At 39.9% G+C, this 13,818-nt stretch overlaps 2 protein-coding genes across 5 annotated transcripts in view; one reads left to right on the top strand and one right to left on the bottom strand.

Annotated features, from left to right (window-relative positions):
• LOC106882760 (adenylate cyclase type 6) overlaps positions 1-13,590 on the bottom strand; it is a 48,624-nt gene extending 35,034 nt beyond the window's left edge. The window contains exons 1-4 of the mRNA XM_052977113.1: positions 12,233-13,590; positions 7,965-9,163; positions 6,899-7,048; positions 4,037-4,158 (exon numbers count right to left, since the gene is read on the bottom strand). Coding sequence (XP_052833073.1) covers positions 4,037-4,158; positions 6,899-7,048; positions 7,965-9,163; positions 12,233-12,302 — 1,541 coding nt within the window. The 5' untranslated portion in view covers positions 12,303-13,590. The remainder of the gene's footprint in view (positions 1-4,036; positions 4,159-6,898; positions 7,049-7,964; positions 9,164-12,232) is intronic.
• Positions 1-13,818, top strand: part of LOC106876814 (cholecystokinin receptor type A) — a 141,514-nt gene that overhangs the window by 11,716 nt on the left and 115,980 nt on the right. For 3 of the 4 annotated variants that reach the window (XM_052977297.1, XM_052977302.1, XM_052977298.1), the window contains exon 1: positions 6,984-7,083. The exons of the other annotated variant lie outside the window; for it this stretch is intronic. The gene's annotated coding sequence lies outside the window, so the exon portion shown is untranslated. Of the gene's footprint in view, positions 1-6,983; positions 7,084-13,818 lie in introns of those variants that run through there. 4 annotated transcript variants of the gene reach the window in all.

Raw genomic sequence — 13,818 nt, 5'->3', positions numbered from 1 at the left:
AAAATATACCAAAAACAACAATAATAACAATTGTCTTTTTTAATTTTTTAATGCACGAGGTCTGAAATTTTTTTTGCGGAGGGAGGTGTATGTGGGGGCAGGTATTGAAATGGTTCTTATTTCATCGACCCTGGGAGGATAAAAGGCAAAGATGGTGTTGGCTGGATTTGAACTCAGACTGTAGAGACAACGTCAAGCATTTTGTCTGATGCTCTGACAATTCTAATAATAATAATAATAATAATAATAATAATAATAATAATAATAATACGAACAACAACAACACTTGTGATAAATGGAATAATGGAAATAGTAGTAGCAGTAGTAGCAGTAGTAGTAGTAGTAGTAGTAGTAGTAGTAGTAGCAAGACAGAAAAATAACTAGACAAAGAGTGAAGAAGAAATAGACAAAACACAAAAACGACCTACTCTTTCTACCTGCTCCCGCTGCCACTCTCACCACCACCACCATCACTACCGCCACCGCTGACCGCCCACCCACCACACACCCGGTCAATGCATAAATGAAAAGAACTTGAAAAATGAACAGATGTCAACCACCTTTGGCCATTGGTCAGTTAATACAAGATGACCGGAAGAACCTCTTTTGTAAGTGCCTCTTGGTGATGATTACAGTGAGATTTTTCCAGACTTGCAGACCAAAGAATCGGTTGAGAAGTCAAAGACAACACAAAAGAGAATAAGTGCTTCTTTTCTTTCTTTTTTTTTTTTTAAATTTTCTTTTCTTGTTTTTCTTGTGTTTGTTTTCGCTTTGTGTTTGAAAGGTTTCTTACTAAGACATAAAGATTAGGTCAAATATATCAGGTATAAAGCATAAAGAACAGATTGTGCTTCACTACCCCACACAAAACTGCACCACCGCACCACACCATAACATGTTAACCCACACAATGCTATGTTAACTCTGTAGAACAGCACACCGCCCCACACTGCACCAAGCTGCGTTACATCACGCATTGTCACTGTAAGTCGCAACAAAGCGCGTCGCACTGCATCATACAACGCTGCGATGATCTGCGCCACATTATAGTACACTTCACCTTGTTTCATCCCAACCAACATCGCGCCATTCCATAAAAACAGAACAAAAGAAACCCAAAACAAGCCGAAACAAAAGAACCTGAAAAGCGCCGACAATATTGTGGAAATTGGGAAACTCAACAAGATTCAAACAGCCTTTGACTGATATTTCCGAATGATAATTACTTATTATTATTATTATTATTATTGATGTTAGTGTTGTTGTTGTTGTTATTTATTATTTATTATTATTGACATGAAGGAGGCAGCAAGCTTGCAGAATTGTTAGCATGCCGGGAAAAATGCTTAGCAGTATTTCGTCTGTCTTTAGGTTCCGTGTTCAAGTTCTGCTGAGGTCGATTTCATCTTTCATCCTTTCGGGATCGACTAATTGAGTACCAGTCAAGTACTGGGGTCGATGTAATCTACTGGCGCCCTCCCCCAAATTTCAGGCCTTGTGCCTAGAGTAGAAAGGATTATTATTATTATTGTTACCTCCACCGAGGAAGGAGGCTATGTTTTCATCGGCGTTGGTTTGTCCGTCTGTCCGTCTGTGTGCAAAATAACTCAAAAAGTTGTGAACGGTATTTAATGAAACTTGCATAAAAAGTTGGTAATGACACAAGGAACAGATGATGAAATTTTGGTAGTGATCTGGGAATTTTTATGGATTCTTGAAGGATTTTTCATTTGTTATATTTACTTCACGTAAAATACACCATTTTGAGCGTGGCCGTTGCCAGTACCGCCTGACTGGCCTTCGTGCCGGTGGCACGTAAAAGCACCCACTACACACTTGGAGTGGTTGGCGTTAGGAAGGACATCCAGCTGTAGAAACTCTGCCAGATCAGATTGGAGCCTGATGTAGCCATCTGGTTCACCAGTCCTCAGTCAAATCGTCCAACCCATGCTAGCATGGAAAGCGGATGTTAAACAACGACGATGATGATGAAGTATTACAATGTTACTTTCTTTGATTATCTCTCTAGAAACCATGTTCATCGTTTCTGCGTAACCTATGGTGGCGTTGCTGTTTCCAAAGTTTTACTTTTGTTTCTCTATTAGTAATTTTACTCGCGTATCTATCTTAAAATGAGCTGCTTGGCAGAGGTCTTCGGAGGATGATATGACAAGCCTTGGCTATTGGGATTGACTCAAAAAGTCAACCTTGACGGAATTTAAACTCAGAACATAACAATGTATGAGATGCCACTAAGCATTTCACTCAGTCTGCTAAAAATTCTGCGTGCTTGTTGCCAAAAAATAATATTGGTTTCAAATTTTGGCACAAGGCCAGCAAGTTCAGTGGAGTGGGAGTTAGTCAATTACATCGACCCCAGTGTTCAACTGGTACTTAATTTATCGACCCCCAAAAAGATGAAAGGCAAAATTGACCTCAGCAAAATTTGAACTCAGGACGTAAAGACAGGCAACATACCACTAAACATTTTATCAGGCATACTCTTTTACTCTTTTACTTGTTTCAGTCATTTCACTGTGGCCATGCTGGAGCACCACCTTTAGTCGAGTAAATCGACCCCCAGGACTTAGTCTTTGTAAGCCTAGTACTTATTCTATTGGTCTCTTTTGCCGAACAGCTAAGTTACGGGGACGTAAACACACTAGCATCGGTTGTCAAGCGATGTTGGGGAGACAAACACAGACACACTAACATATACACACACATACATATACATATATATATCTAAATATATACGACAGGCTTCTTTCAGTTTCCATCTACCAAATCCACTCACAAGGCTTTGGTCGGCCCAAGGCTATAGTAGAAGGCACTTTCCCAAGGTGCCACACAGTGGGACTGAACCCGGAACCATGTGGTTTGTAAGCAAGCTACTTACCACACAGCCACTCCTACACCTATGTTAATGATTCTACCAGCTTACCATCTTCGTTATGTATAATAAATATCCTTTTCTACTCTAGGCACCAGGCCCTAAATTTTAGGGGAGGGGGCCAGTCGATTAGATCAACCTCACTATGCAACTGGTACTTAATTTATGAACCCTGAAAGGATGAAAGACAAAGCTGACCTCAGCAGAATTTGAACTCAGAACGTAGCAATGGGTAAAATACCACTAAGCACCTGGCATCTTAATGAATCTACCAGTTTGCCATCTTCGTTATGTGTAATAAATATTGAAGCTGAAAGTTACCAGGAATTTTATTCTTGCCTGGTTTCTAAATATTATTAATTTACTGTGTCAGAATTTATTATGCATTGGGTTCCATGAATTCAATTAGCATTTATATAACGAACTACAAATTATCTCTACATATATAATATCACTCATATTTTTCATTAATCTAATCATTAATATTTATAATTCAAGTCTCGTTAGACTCATCAGAACTTGCTCGTTCGCAATGCAAATGTCACATTCCTGATATTGTTATTTTCAACTAAAATTCTTGAAGGCAGTGCCCCAGCATGACCACAGTCTAACGACTGAGGCAAGTAAGAGGTTGAATGACCTGCAAGAAATAGCAGTGAAATCTTCCTTGAAACATCCTATTGTCTTGAGAAAAAGAAGGACACATTAGATAATGTATCGGGATGGTCATGGTTGGAACGCCTTTAATATAGGTCTCTGCAATCAGGAATCTGACTAGCCACAGCTGAGGACAGGTCTGGACTTCACCGACCCAGTAACAGCAGCCATTCTCCTCCTACTATTCCTCTTCCTAATTCTCCTCATCATTATCAACGTTACGACGACCATGATGATGACCACCACCATCAATATCAACATCATCATCATCATCAGCACCATTGTCATTACTAACCTTACCACCACCACCACCACCACCACCACCATCATCATCACTAACCTAACCACCATCATCATTGTCAGCATCACCACTACCACCACCATCACTTGTCATCGCTAACCTCATTGCCCCAACCATCATCATCAATAACAACAACAAGAACATTCTCCTCTCTCTCTCTCTCTCTCCCTCTCTCTGTTTCTTACCTGACGCTGTCATATCGTTTCAGGTAAATCTTGTGGAACATTGTGTGTTTTGGTTGTCCTGTTATGTCGGACTTCATCTCCATGGCGATGTGCTGTGGTAGGACGGACAACAACAGACTCTCCTGGTTGTGGGCATGGTCGGAAAAACAAAAAAAAAGAAATTTTTAAAAAATGGAAGAAAAAAGACAAAAATATCAAAGAAAAAAACCAAAAAGAATAAAAACATAAAAAAAAAACCTTCAACTCCATCGACCCTCGACGGTAAAAGCCCCTAGGAAAATACTGATTCCAATTTTGGGCACAAGGCCAGCAATTTCGAGGGAGAGGGATAGTTGATTACATCAACCCCAGTGGTTTACTGGTATTTAATTTATCGACCCCAAAAGATGAAAGACAAAGTTGACCTTGGCGGAATTTGAACTCAGAACGATGAAATGCTGCTAAGCATTTTGCCAGCTCATTGCCTGAATAGCAGTAACAACAACAACAATAATAATAATGTTTTCTATTATAGGTACAAGGCCTGAAATTTGGCTGGGTGGTGACTAGTTGATCATATTGACCCCAGTGTTTCACTGGTACTTAATTTATCGACCCTGAATGGATGAAAGGCAAGGTCGACCGTGGCAGAATTTGAACTCAGAACATAATGTGTGTGCACGTGTGTATGTGTGTTTATATGTGTCTATGTGTGTGTATGTGCATATGTGTGTGCATGTGTATGTGTGTGTACATGTGTATGTGTGAGTATTTGTGTGTATGTATGTGTGTGTGCAGGTATGTGTATGTATATGTATATATATATATATATATATATATATATATATATATATTTTTGTGTGTGTGATTTTATGCATATGTATATGACAGCGTGTATATAAATGTTTACGGCTTTACGCATATGCGTATCTCTATGCGTGCACACACACACATGTGTGTGTGGCCGAATGCCTCCGTTGTGTGACCCCCAAAAGCGCAAGCTGTTTGCCAGCCACAAACTTCTGAAGAGAAGCATTTCCCATTGCATTTCTCTCTTCTCTCTGACATTGAGATTTCTATGGCTATCTAATTCATTCCATGGGCTGGATTAATTAAAGAACGGCATAATTACAGCAGAAATTTAAATAAATGAATAAATAAATAAACAAACGAATGAATATCATAATTGGAAATGGAATAAAGCAAAAATTATGCGGACGTATTCGAGTGCTCCCACCTACTCTCTCTCGAGAGAGAGATTCAATCAAGGTTTACGTCAACCCGGTCACCCCCCACCACCACCATCAGTGCAAAAACTTCCCACTCATTCGAAAATTTCATTCACACACAAACACACATTCATTCACACACATATATGTACACACAAACTTGCATCTGACATTCATACACACACACACATACACACACACACTCAGTTGCACTCACTGAAGCATACACAAACACACACATAATGATGACAATGACGACGATGATAATGATGATGATGATGATGGTGGTGGTGATGATGGTCAAGCACACAGTCATATATATATATATATATACACACACATACAATCATGTATATATACATATATGCATTTCTTCATCAGAATATATTGCCATCATCATCATCATCATCATCATCATCCTAATCATGATCAAAACCACCATGATCGTCTTCATCATTTTCAGCATCATCATCATCATCATCACCATCACCATCATCATTGTTGTAGTCACCATCATCTTCTTCAGTATCATCATCATCTAATTATCATCAACAACATCATCATCTAATTATCATCTAATGAAAATTTAGTGAGAATAATACAGTAATAAACTAATTTTGAAGATAGGCGCAGGCGTAGCTGTGTGGCAAGAAGCTTGCTTCCCAACCACATGGTTCTGGGATCAGTTCCACTATGTGGCACCTTGGGCAAGTGTCTTCTACTATAACCTCAGGTCAACCAAAGCCTTATGAGTGGATTTGGTAGACGGAAACCTGAAAGAAGCCCATCGTACATATATGTATATATATATATATATATATATATATATATATATATATATATATATATGTATATGTTTGTGTGTCTGTGTATTATCCTCCCCACCATCGCTTGACAACCAATGTTGGTGTGTTTCCATCACCGTAACTTAGTGGTTTGGCAAAAGATACCAATAGAATAAGTACTAGGTCAATTCGTTCGACTACAGGCAGTGCTCCAGCATGGCTGTGGTCAAATGACCGAAACAAGTAAAAAAGATGTAATAATCCTCCATTCTTCTTTATAATGTCTTGTATATGTGTATATATATACATATACATACCACTGCAATCAAGGTAGAACTCTCCTGCAAATAGTTATTATTCTAGATGTAAACACTAAGAATGGTCTCTTTTTTCTTTCCTTTCTTTAAGTTATTAATCTTCTATGAAGTAAAAAAAACAAACAAACAAGCAAACAAACAAATATATTTCATTATTTTCGTCCAAGTTGTAATTAATTTCATCTTTTGTGAAATGTCTCATTTCTTAAAATTAATAAGTTTTTGGCCATATCATGCTGAAGATTTCTAAAAAGAATGAAATACATGATTAGCATCAATTAAAAATTGTGAACTTTGTGGTGAATAAACAAAGAAAAGACACTAATTATGTGAATTCTATGCACATTTACCTCGTAATTCCTTAATTTCAAATTCAAAATTCTAATCCTTTCTCATGTTGTGAAGAGATAATTTGTTTCTCTGTATTAACTGCCCTCACTAGAGGGAGCCACATGTAGTGAAATACATGTATTACACTTAACAGAGACGACAAATGATGCAAAGTCATGAATAAATTTATTTCATTTGTTAGCATCATCATCATCATCTTACCTGTTGTTGATTCTCTCGTTGTGTATGCAGCCTCATCTGTATCCATCGCCGGGTTTCCAGGAAGGCCTTCCTCTGGGATGATTCACATGGATAGCGAGTGAACACTCCAGCTATGTTCACAGCTAGAAATAGCAGCGCATTGCAGGAAGCCTGGCAGGAATGGAAAGTAATTTAGTAACAGACAGGTAAGTCATCATCATCATCATCATCGACTTTATCCTTACCATCATTATTCATATCATAATCATCATTAGTATCAACATTATCATCTTTGTCATCATTATCATCATCATCATCATCATTGTCCTCTTGCTCTCCACCTCTTCCTTTCCTCTCCCCCTCTCTTCTCATCTCCTCTATCCTCCTCTCTACTTCCCCTTCCAATCATCATCATCACCATCATCTAACGTTGCTGTCATCATTGTCATCAACAGGAAGGGGCAGATAAAGTAGCCCAGATCCTCCTCAAAAAACGCACTCGAATATTTTTAACAAGGAACAACAGTTCGCATAATGTAGTCCTAGATACACTATGATTGCAAAAAGAAAAAAAAGAGAGAGATGTGAGTGTCATGGCCAGAATGTCTTTGATCCTCATTGCCATCATCTGGTGACCCCTCACCCCTAGTCAAGCCAAGTCTCAACCCCAACTAACTCCTTCCCTAACCCTAACCCTCCTTATCTAATACAAGCCAAAGTTAACAAATTCACTTTTCAAAATAGTTTCCAAGGCGGAAGTAATAATAATAAGTTCTAATCAAGAATTTTTAAATGAATAGCATGAGACCTTTTGGTTTTCTCTTCTCTTAAATTCTGGCCATCGTTTAGTATTCCTAGATTGCGTGTGTTGGAAATTCTGGTTTAGCTGATGGCTGTCACGTCCAAAGCTAGTGACCTGAGGTTGATAAGGCGGTGGCTTTGCTTTCAGGGTGACCCCAGGCCACAAATATTTACAGAGAGAGGAAAGGAAGGAGGGAGTTAAAATCAGGAGTCACAATAGAATACACACAGAGAAAAATAAGATGAAAAAATGATAAAATAATTAGTGAAGGAGTTTAATAAATACCTGTTTTGTGGTGAAAACTTCGTAGTAGTTTAGCAGCAGAGTAGCAACGAGGTCGATGAGGCAGAGCAGAATACCACTCAACATGGCCAGCTGCATTTCGAGAGGTAGCAGAGCGTAAATTAAATAGACACAGAATACTACACACCAAACGCCTTCTGTCATGCTGTGGAGGTTGCTGGTTGTAATGACTGTGATAAGAATGAGGCACAGAATAAAGATCATTGCGAAGCACATGTAGCGCATGTGCGTACGAGTGAAGCAACTCTTGTTGCAAACGACCACCTGTATGAGCAGGGCGATAAAGGTGAGCGAGAGGACAGTACCGGGAGCGAAATGCTTCATGCCTCCGACGTAATAGATGATGATGAGAAGGATGCAAATGAACGAGACGAGGAGTATGAAGAGTGTGAGATTGGTTTTGTTCAGTTTGAAGAAATAACGCTGGTAGAGCTCTTCCAGGGTTTTGTTAAAAATTTTCGACTGGAACGGCTTCCGAAGGAACCGCAGACTGAATTGTCCGCAATCCGTATCAGAGAACACCGGTATCTCAGTGGTCAAATGTTCAGTTTTAATGTCTTTTGAAGCAGGTTGGCTCTCTTCTGCCTCAAACCGTTCCTCGGCACGGTCCCACGCTGTCTTGCGCATCTGAGAACTGCTACGAGAAACAGAGCGCTGCTGTTGAGAAATCGGTGAAATTCTCCCAGACTTGGTAAACGCCTGGGAGGTTTTTTTCTTGATGATGGCATTTCCATTCGCACAATGGTTTGATGTCAGCAAAGAATTTTCCAGATTTTTATTCTGTGAGCAAGTGGTCAGAGGTAACGACGGTACTTCCAGGCTATCACTGGTTGAGCAATGGATGGTCACATTAGCATTCAACTCCACACCATTACTATTTGAATGGTCGATGGGGCTTACCGGGGGTGACATGGGTGACACGGGGGACTGCGGGTTCTTTGATGAGTTCATGACCGTGCCACTCACAGTGTGTTGTTCCAAGCTGTTGGTCTCTTGTACCTCTGTGTTTACACTCAGTCCGTTCATCATATTCGAGGGTTTCAGGTATTCCACGTTGGGGCCTTTCTTTGCCGGTAGGATTTCTTCTTGGTTCTTGGTCGGCTCTGAACAATTTCTCTCGTTAATTGTCTCCTTGGCCCCTTCAGTTGGGCTTTGCTGCTTTGATTGGTCTGCATTTTGTTCTACAATTGACAAAAGATTAAAAAAAAAAATAAAAAAAAAGCAATAAATAATAATGGTTACCACAGTATGGAGAAAGGACATTAAAAGATGGTGATTGATGATGGTGATGATGATGATGGTGATGATGATGATGGTGATGATGATGATGGTGGTGATTGATGGTATGATGGTGGTGATGATGATGGTGATGATGTTGATGGTGATGATGAAAATTAAATGATGTAAATATCAATATATGTGTGTGTGTGTATATTGTTATTTTTTTCTATTTGTAATTAAAACAGAACAGGGTGAGTTTGGCTCTTTCCAAGGCCAAGGTCAGTCCTCTCATTGGTCGCTTGTAGTAGCACACACATTTGACCTCTGCTGACCGCAAGGGTGTGATGCCTCTTTTGCTTCCTGATTGCACTACTACTCCTGCCGCTACTACTACTACTACTGCTACTAATAATAACAATGAAAATAGTGATTTGTCTGGAGACAAACACACACATGTGACACCGTTTATATCCTGCTGACAGAACATATACAATCTCATTATACAATCTCATTACCACTTCTGCCACCGCTGCTGCCAATGCCATCACCATCTTACTGGAAACAGCTTGGAAACTACATGATGGTTCTGTCTTTTGTCACCCTGTCTCTGTCTCTCTCTAGTTGTCAGTCCAATATCTGCCTCTTTCTATGATGCTACATGAAATCTGTTGGCCTGCCATTTGACACCTTCCAAGCGGCAGGTCATGACATGGACTAATTTAAAACTTCTCAAAATAACCCACCCCGCAACTAGAAAATGATGATACCTGGGACCTCTGAACTTTACCCAAGAAACCAGACAACTGGTTAACCCTTTACGCTTATTGCATGGCTCTGGATACCAAGCATGGAAATATCCCCTAGAACCCGTGTCGTTTGAAGAATGCATTCATTAGTGACCTTAGGTTCTGATTCTGGGCTCCAAAAGTCTTTAAATCAGGACCGACCTCCTCAAAAACCTGTAGCAAATCAAAGGAAGGATATTCCCGAAACTGACGCTCGGGGTCAGCTACCAAACCTATCTCAAAGAAATAGAAATACAGGACAGAAATTGACTAAGGAGGAATATATCGATACTTATTATTATTCAACACTAAACCCAGAAACATCAACCACACAAAAAGAGACCTACAATATCTGGAGGTGCAAAAACCCGCATAGCAGGCTCTTTGTTGTTGGCACTCCGTCGCTTACGACGTCGAGGGTTCCAGTTGATCCGATCAACGGAACAGCCTGCTCGTGAAATTAATGTGCAAGTGGCTGAGCACTCCACAGACACGTGTACCCTTAACGTAGTTCTCGGGGATATTCAGCGTGACACAGTGTGACAAGGCTGACCCTTTTGAATTACAGGCACAACAGAAACAGGAAGTAAGAGTGAGAGAAAGTTGTGGTGGAAGAGTACAGCAGGGTTTGCCACCATCCCCTGCCGGAGCCTCGTGGAGCTTTAGGTGTTTTCGCTCAATAAACACTCACAACGCCCGGTCTGGGAATCGAAACCACAATCCTATGACCGCGAGTCCGCTGCCCTAACCACCGGGCCATTGCGCCTCCACATAGCAAGCTGTACATGGACAGTAATAAACTAGGAGCTATGAGATGTGATATCCTAAAAAATGAAAGTTTAACTGACAACAAAATTAACAAAATAGTCAGATCAGTCAAAAGTCAGCTTAGTATAACACACACTCACTTCTAACCACGGGCAAAACGCTCTGAAATCACTAACTCAAACCAGCAAACTAGGGACACGGGATCTTATGAAGGTGGACCACCAGTTGATACTAAATACACTATAAATGACCACATCAGCAATGAACTGTTATCTAATACAACCACATCACTCTTTCCACGAAAGAACCCCGTTTCCCAAAATTATTAATACAAATAAGAAGAGAAAAGTAATCAAAGGAGTTGATTAAGCACTTGGAGAGCTCCTTGAGAATAGAGAAAATGCCCTCGGAGTGATTGATCAACTCGTTTAAGTCAGCTGCTTGTGTTGCAACTCAGAAATGCGGAATTAAAATTAGAGAAAGACAAAAAAGTGCAATGTCCGCAAACAGCTTCCATGGAAGGAAAGAATAAACCGGAAAATAATGCAAGTAAGAGCAGAAATAGCTTTTCTACTTGAAACGAGCAAAGGGAAAACTAATAAGAATCCTTGCTAAACATGACCTTCACAAGAAGACAAAGGATATGCAGATTGAAATCCTCAAATGAAAACTATAATCAAAAACCAAACGATTGGCAAGATACAAAAAAAAAACCCACTCAGCATTCCATAGACAGAAAATACTATTCAAGGAGAACACAATAAAATTCTACAAGGAACTGGCAGAAAATACCATTATTGTGAAAACACTTCCTTCTCAACAGCAAACTGAAGGTTTTTGGAAAAAACATTTGGAGTAATCCAAAAGAGTTTAATCAGAATGGACATTGGGTCAGGGACCTAGAAGAGGTCCAATGCCGACCTCAAATATCAAGAATGGTAAGATATAACAACTGAAGAAGTGAAAGTGGTGCTCGCCAAGTCAAAGAAATGGAAATCCTCAAGTGTAGATAAGATTCTAAATTTTTGGCTAAACTCTTTAATGAACACCCACCACAACTTAGTCATAGCATACAATGAAGTCATGTCCAACCCTGTGAAACCCCCAAAGTGGCTTACAGAAGGTATTACATATCTCTTACCAAAAACAGAAGAAGCTACTAATTCCACAAAATACCAACTCATAACATACTTCACCACCATATATAAACCATTAACATCTATAAAAGTGAGTAGAGCATATGAATTCTTGGACAATAGGAAGTTATTCCCAGTGGAACAAAAGGGATGTAAAAGGAGTTCATATGGATGTAAGGACCAATCACTTATTGATAAAATGGTCATTGAAAATTGCAAATCCAAATGCAGAAACCTTAGCTTAAACAGATTACAAGATTACAGATTGGTGCACGACCACCTTCCCCTCCACGACCACCACCACTAATGTTAGCAACAACACGTAAAAGGGTCCACTCACCTGCCAAATGGTAGCCAACCTCTGAGTATCTTCTGCCAACATGGAGAGTCAGTTTGTTCAGAACTGACATAGTTTTAGCAGCAGCAGCAGTAGTAGTAGTAGTAGTAATAGTAGTGGTAGTAGTAATAGTGGTTGTGGTGGTGATGGTGGTTGTAGTAGTAGTAGTAGTTGGGGATCTGAGGAAGAGCGGTTGTTGTTATTTAGCCACAGGCCAGCCAGTCTGCATTGGACAGACTTATACTCAAAGACACTCCAGATGTGACCATCCTGTCTTGTTACATATATCAACCTACACTGCCCAGTACATACATCCTTTACGTAGCGTCTTGTGTGTGCGTGTGTTTATGTGTGTGTGAGAGAGAGAATGTGTATGTGTGTGTGTTTGTGTATGTGTGTGTTTCTATGTGTTTGTGTGTGTGTGTGTGTGGTTGTGTGTTTGTATGCTTGTGTGTGTATATCTCTTGTGAGGTGTGTGTGTGTGTTTGTATGTGTGTGTGTGAGCGTGTGGTTGTGTGTTTGTATGTGTGTGTGTGTCTTTGTATGTGTGTGTGTGTGTGTGTGTGTGTTGTATGTGCAATTTAGCTGCTATTTCTCACGGGCCCAGTTGCTCCTCTATAGGATACCTTGTGTTGTTGTTAACCGTAGATTAAACCCAACCCTGATTGAGCAGACCCAGTGTTCCAACCTTGACCACCCCTTGCCATTTTATTTTTCTTCGCGTTTGTATTATTTGAAAGAAGATTTGGTTATTTCCAAATAGCTTCACAAAAGTTCCTGTTGTTGTTGTGGTTGTGGTGGTTGTTGTTGGTACTGTTGCAGTTGTTAACCACTGTTATTGCTTAGTAGTAGTAGTAGTAGTAGTAGAAGCAGCAGCTGTGGTGGTAGTAGTAGTAGTGGTAATAGTAGTTGTAGTAGCAGCAGTTACAGTAATGCCAATAGTAGTAGTAGAGGTAGTAGTAGAGATAGTAGTAAAGGTAGTAGTAGAGGTAGTAGTAGTAGTAGTAGAGATAGTAGTAGTGGTAGTAGTAGCAGTGGTTGTTGTTGTTGTTATGATTGTTTTTGTTGTTATTCTTCTTGTAGTTGTCAATTGTTGGGAGTTGTATAATCCGGGAGCGAAGTAACCCCTTTTCCAAATCGGAGCGAGGAGAGGGTCCACACATCAAAGGTCCCCAACGGAAGTTTGTTTTGTTTTTGGAAATGCACAAATCCCCACCGAAAGATTTCTCCGAGCGGAAACGAAATGGATTCTTGCGAAGGACGACGGCGTCCAGTGTAATAACGTCCGGCTGATTCTGCACGGCATGGAATCAGTCTTGGAAATGGACTCGCAGAGAGACAGAGGGGTGGCTGGGTGACCGGGTAGGCGGGAGTCTGTAGAGAGTGACTGCACATAGGTATATTTCTGGACAAACAGACAGACACACGCACACACGTGGATAAAGATACACATAAGTACGTACACACCTTGGAAAGAGAGCAGCTGCAAAATTTTGTTTGTATAATTATATACGTATATATATCATTATATATATATATATATGTATTTATATATATATATATATATATATATATATATATATATATAT

The sequence above is a fragment of the Octopus bimaculoides genome, chromosome 27, assembly GCF_001194135.2.
Source record: "Octopus bimaculoides isolate UCB-OBI-ISO-001 chromosome 27, ASM119413v2, whole genome shotgun sequence".
Taxonomy (NCBI): Eukaryota; Metazoa; Mollusca; class Cephalopoda; order Octopoda; family Octopodidae; genus Octopus; species Octopus bimaculoides.
The sequence above is the reverse complement of the archived record's forward strand: the minus strand, read 5'-3'. Positions and strand labels throughout refer to the sequence as shown.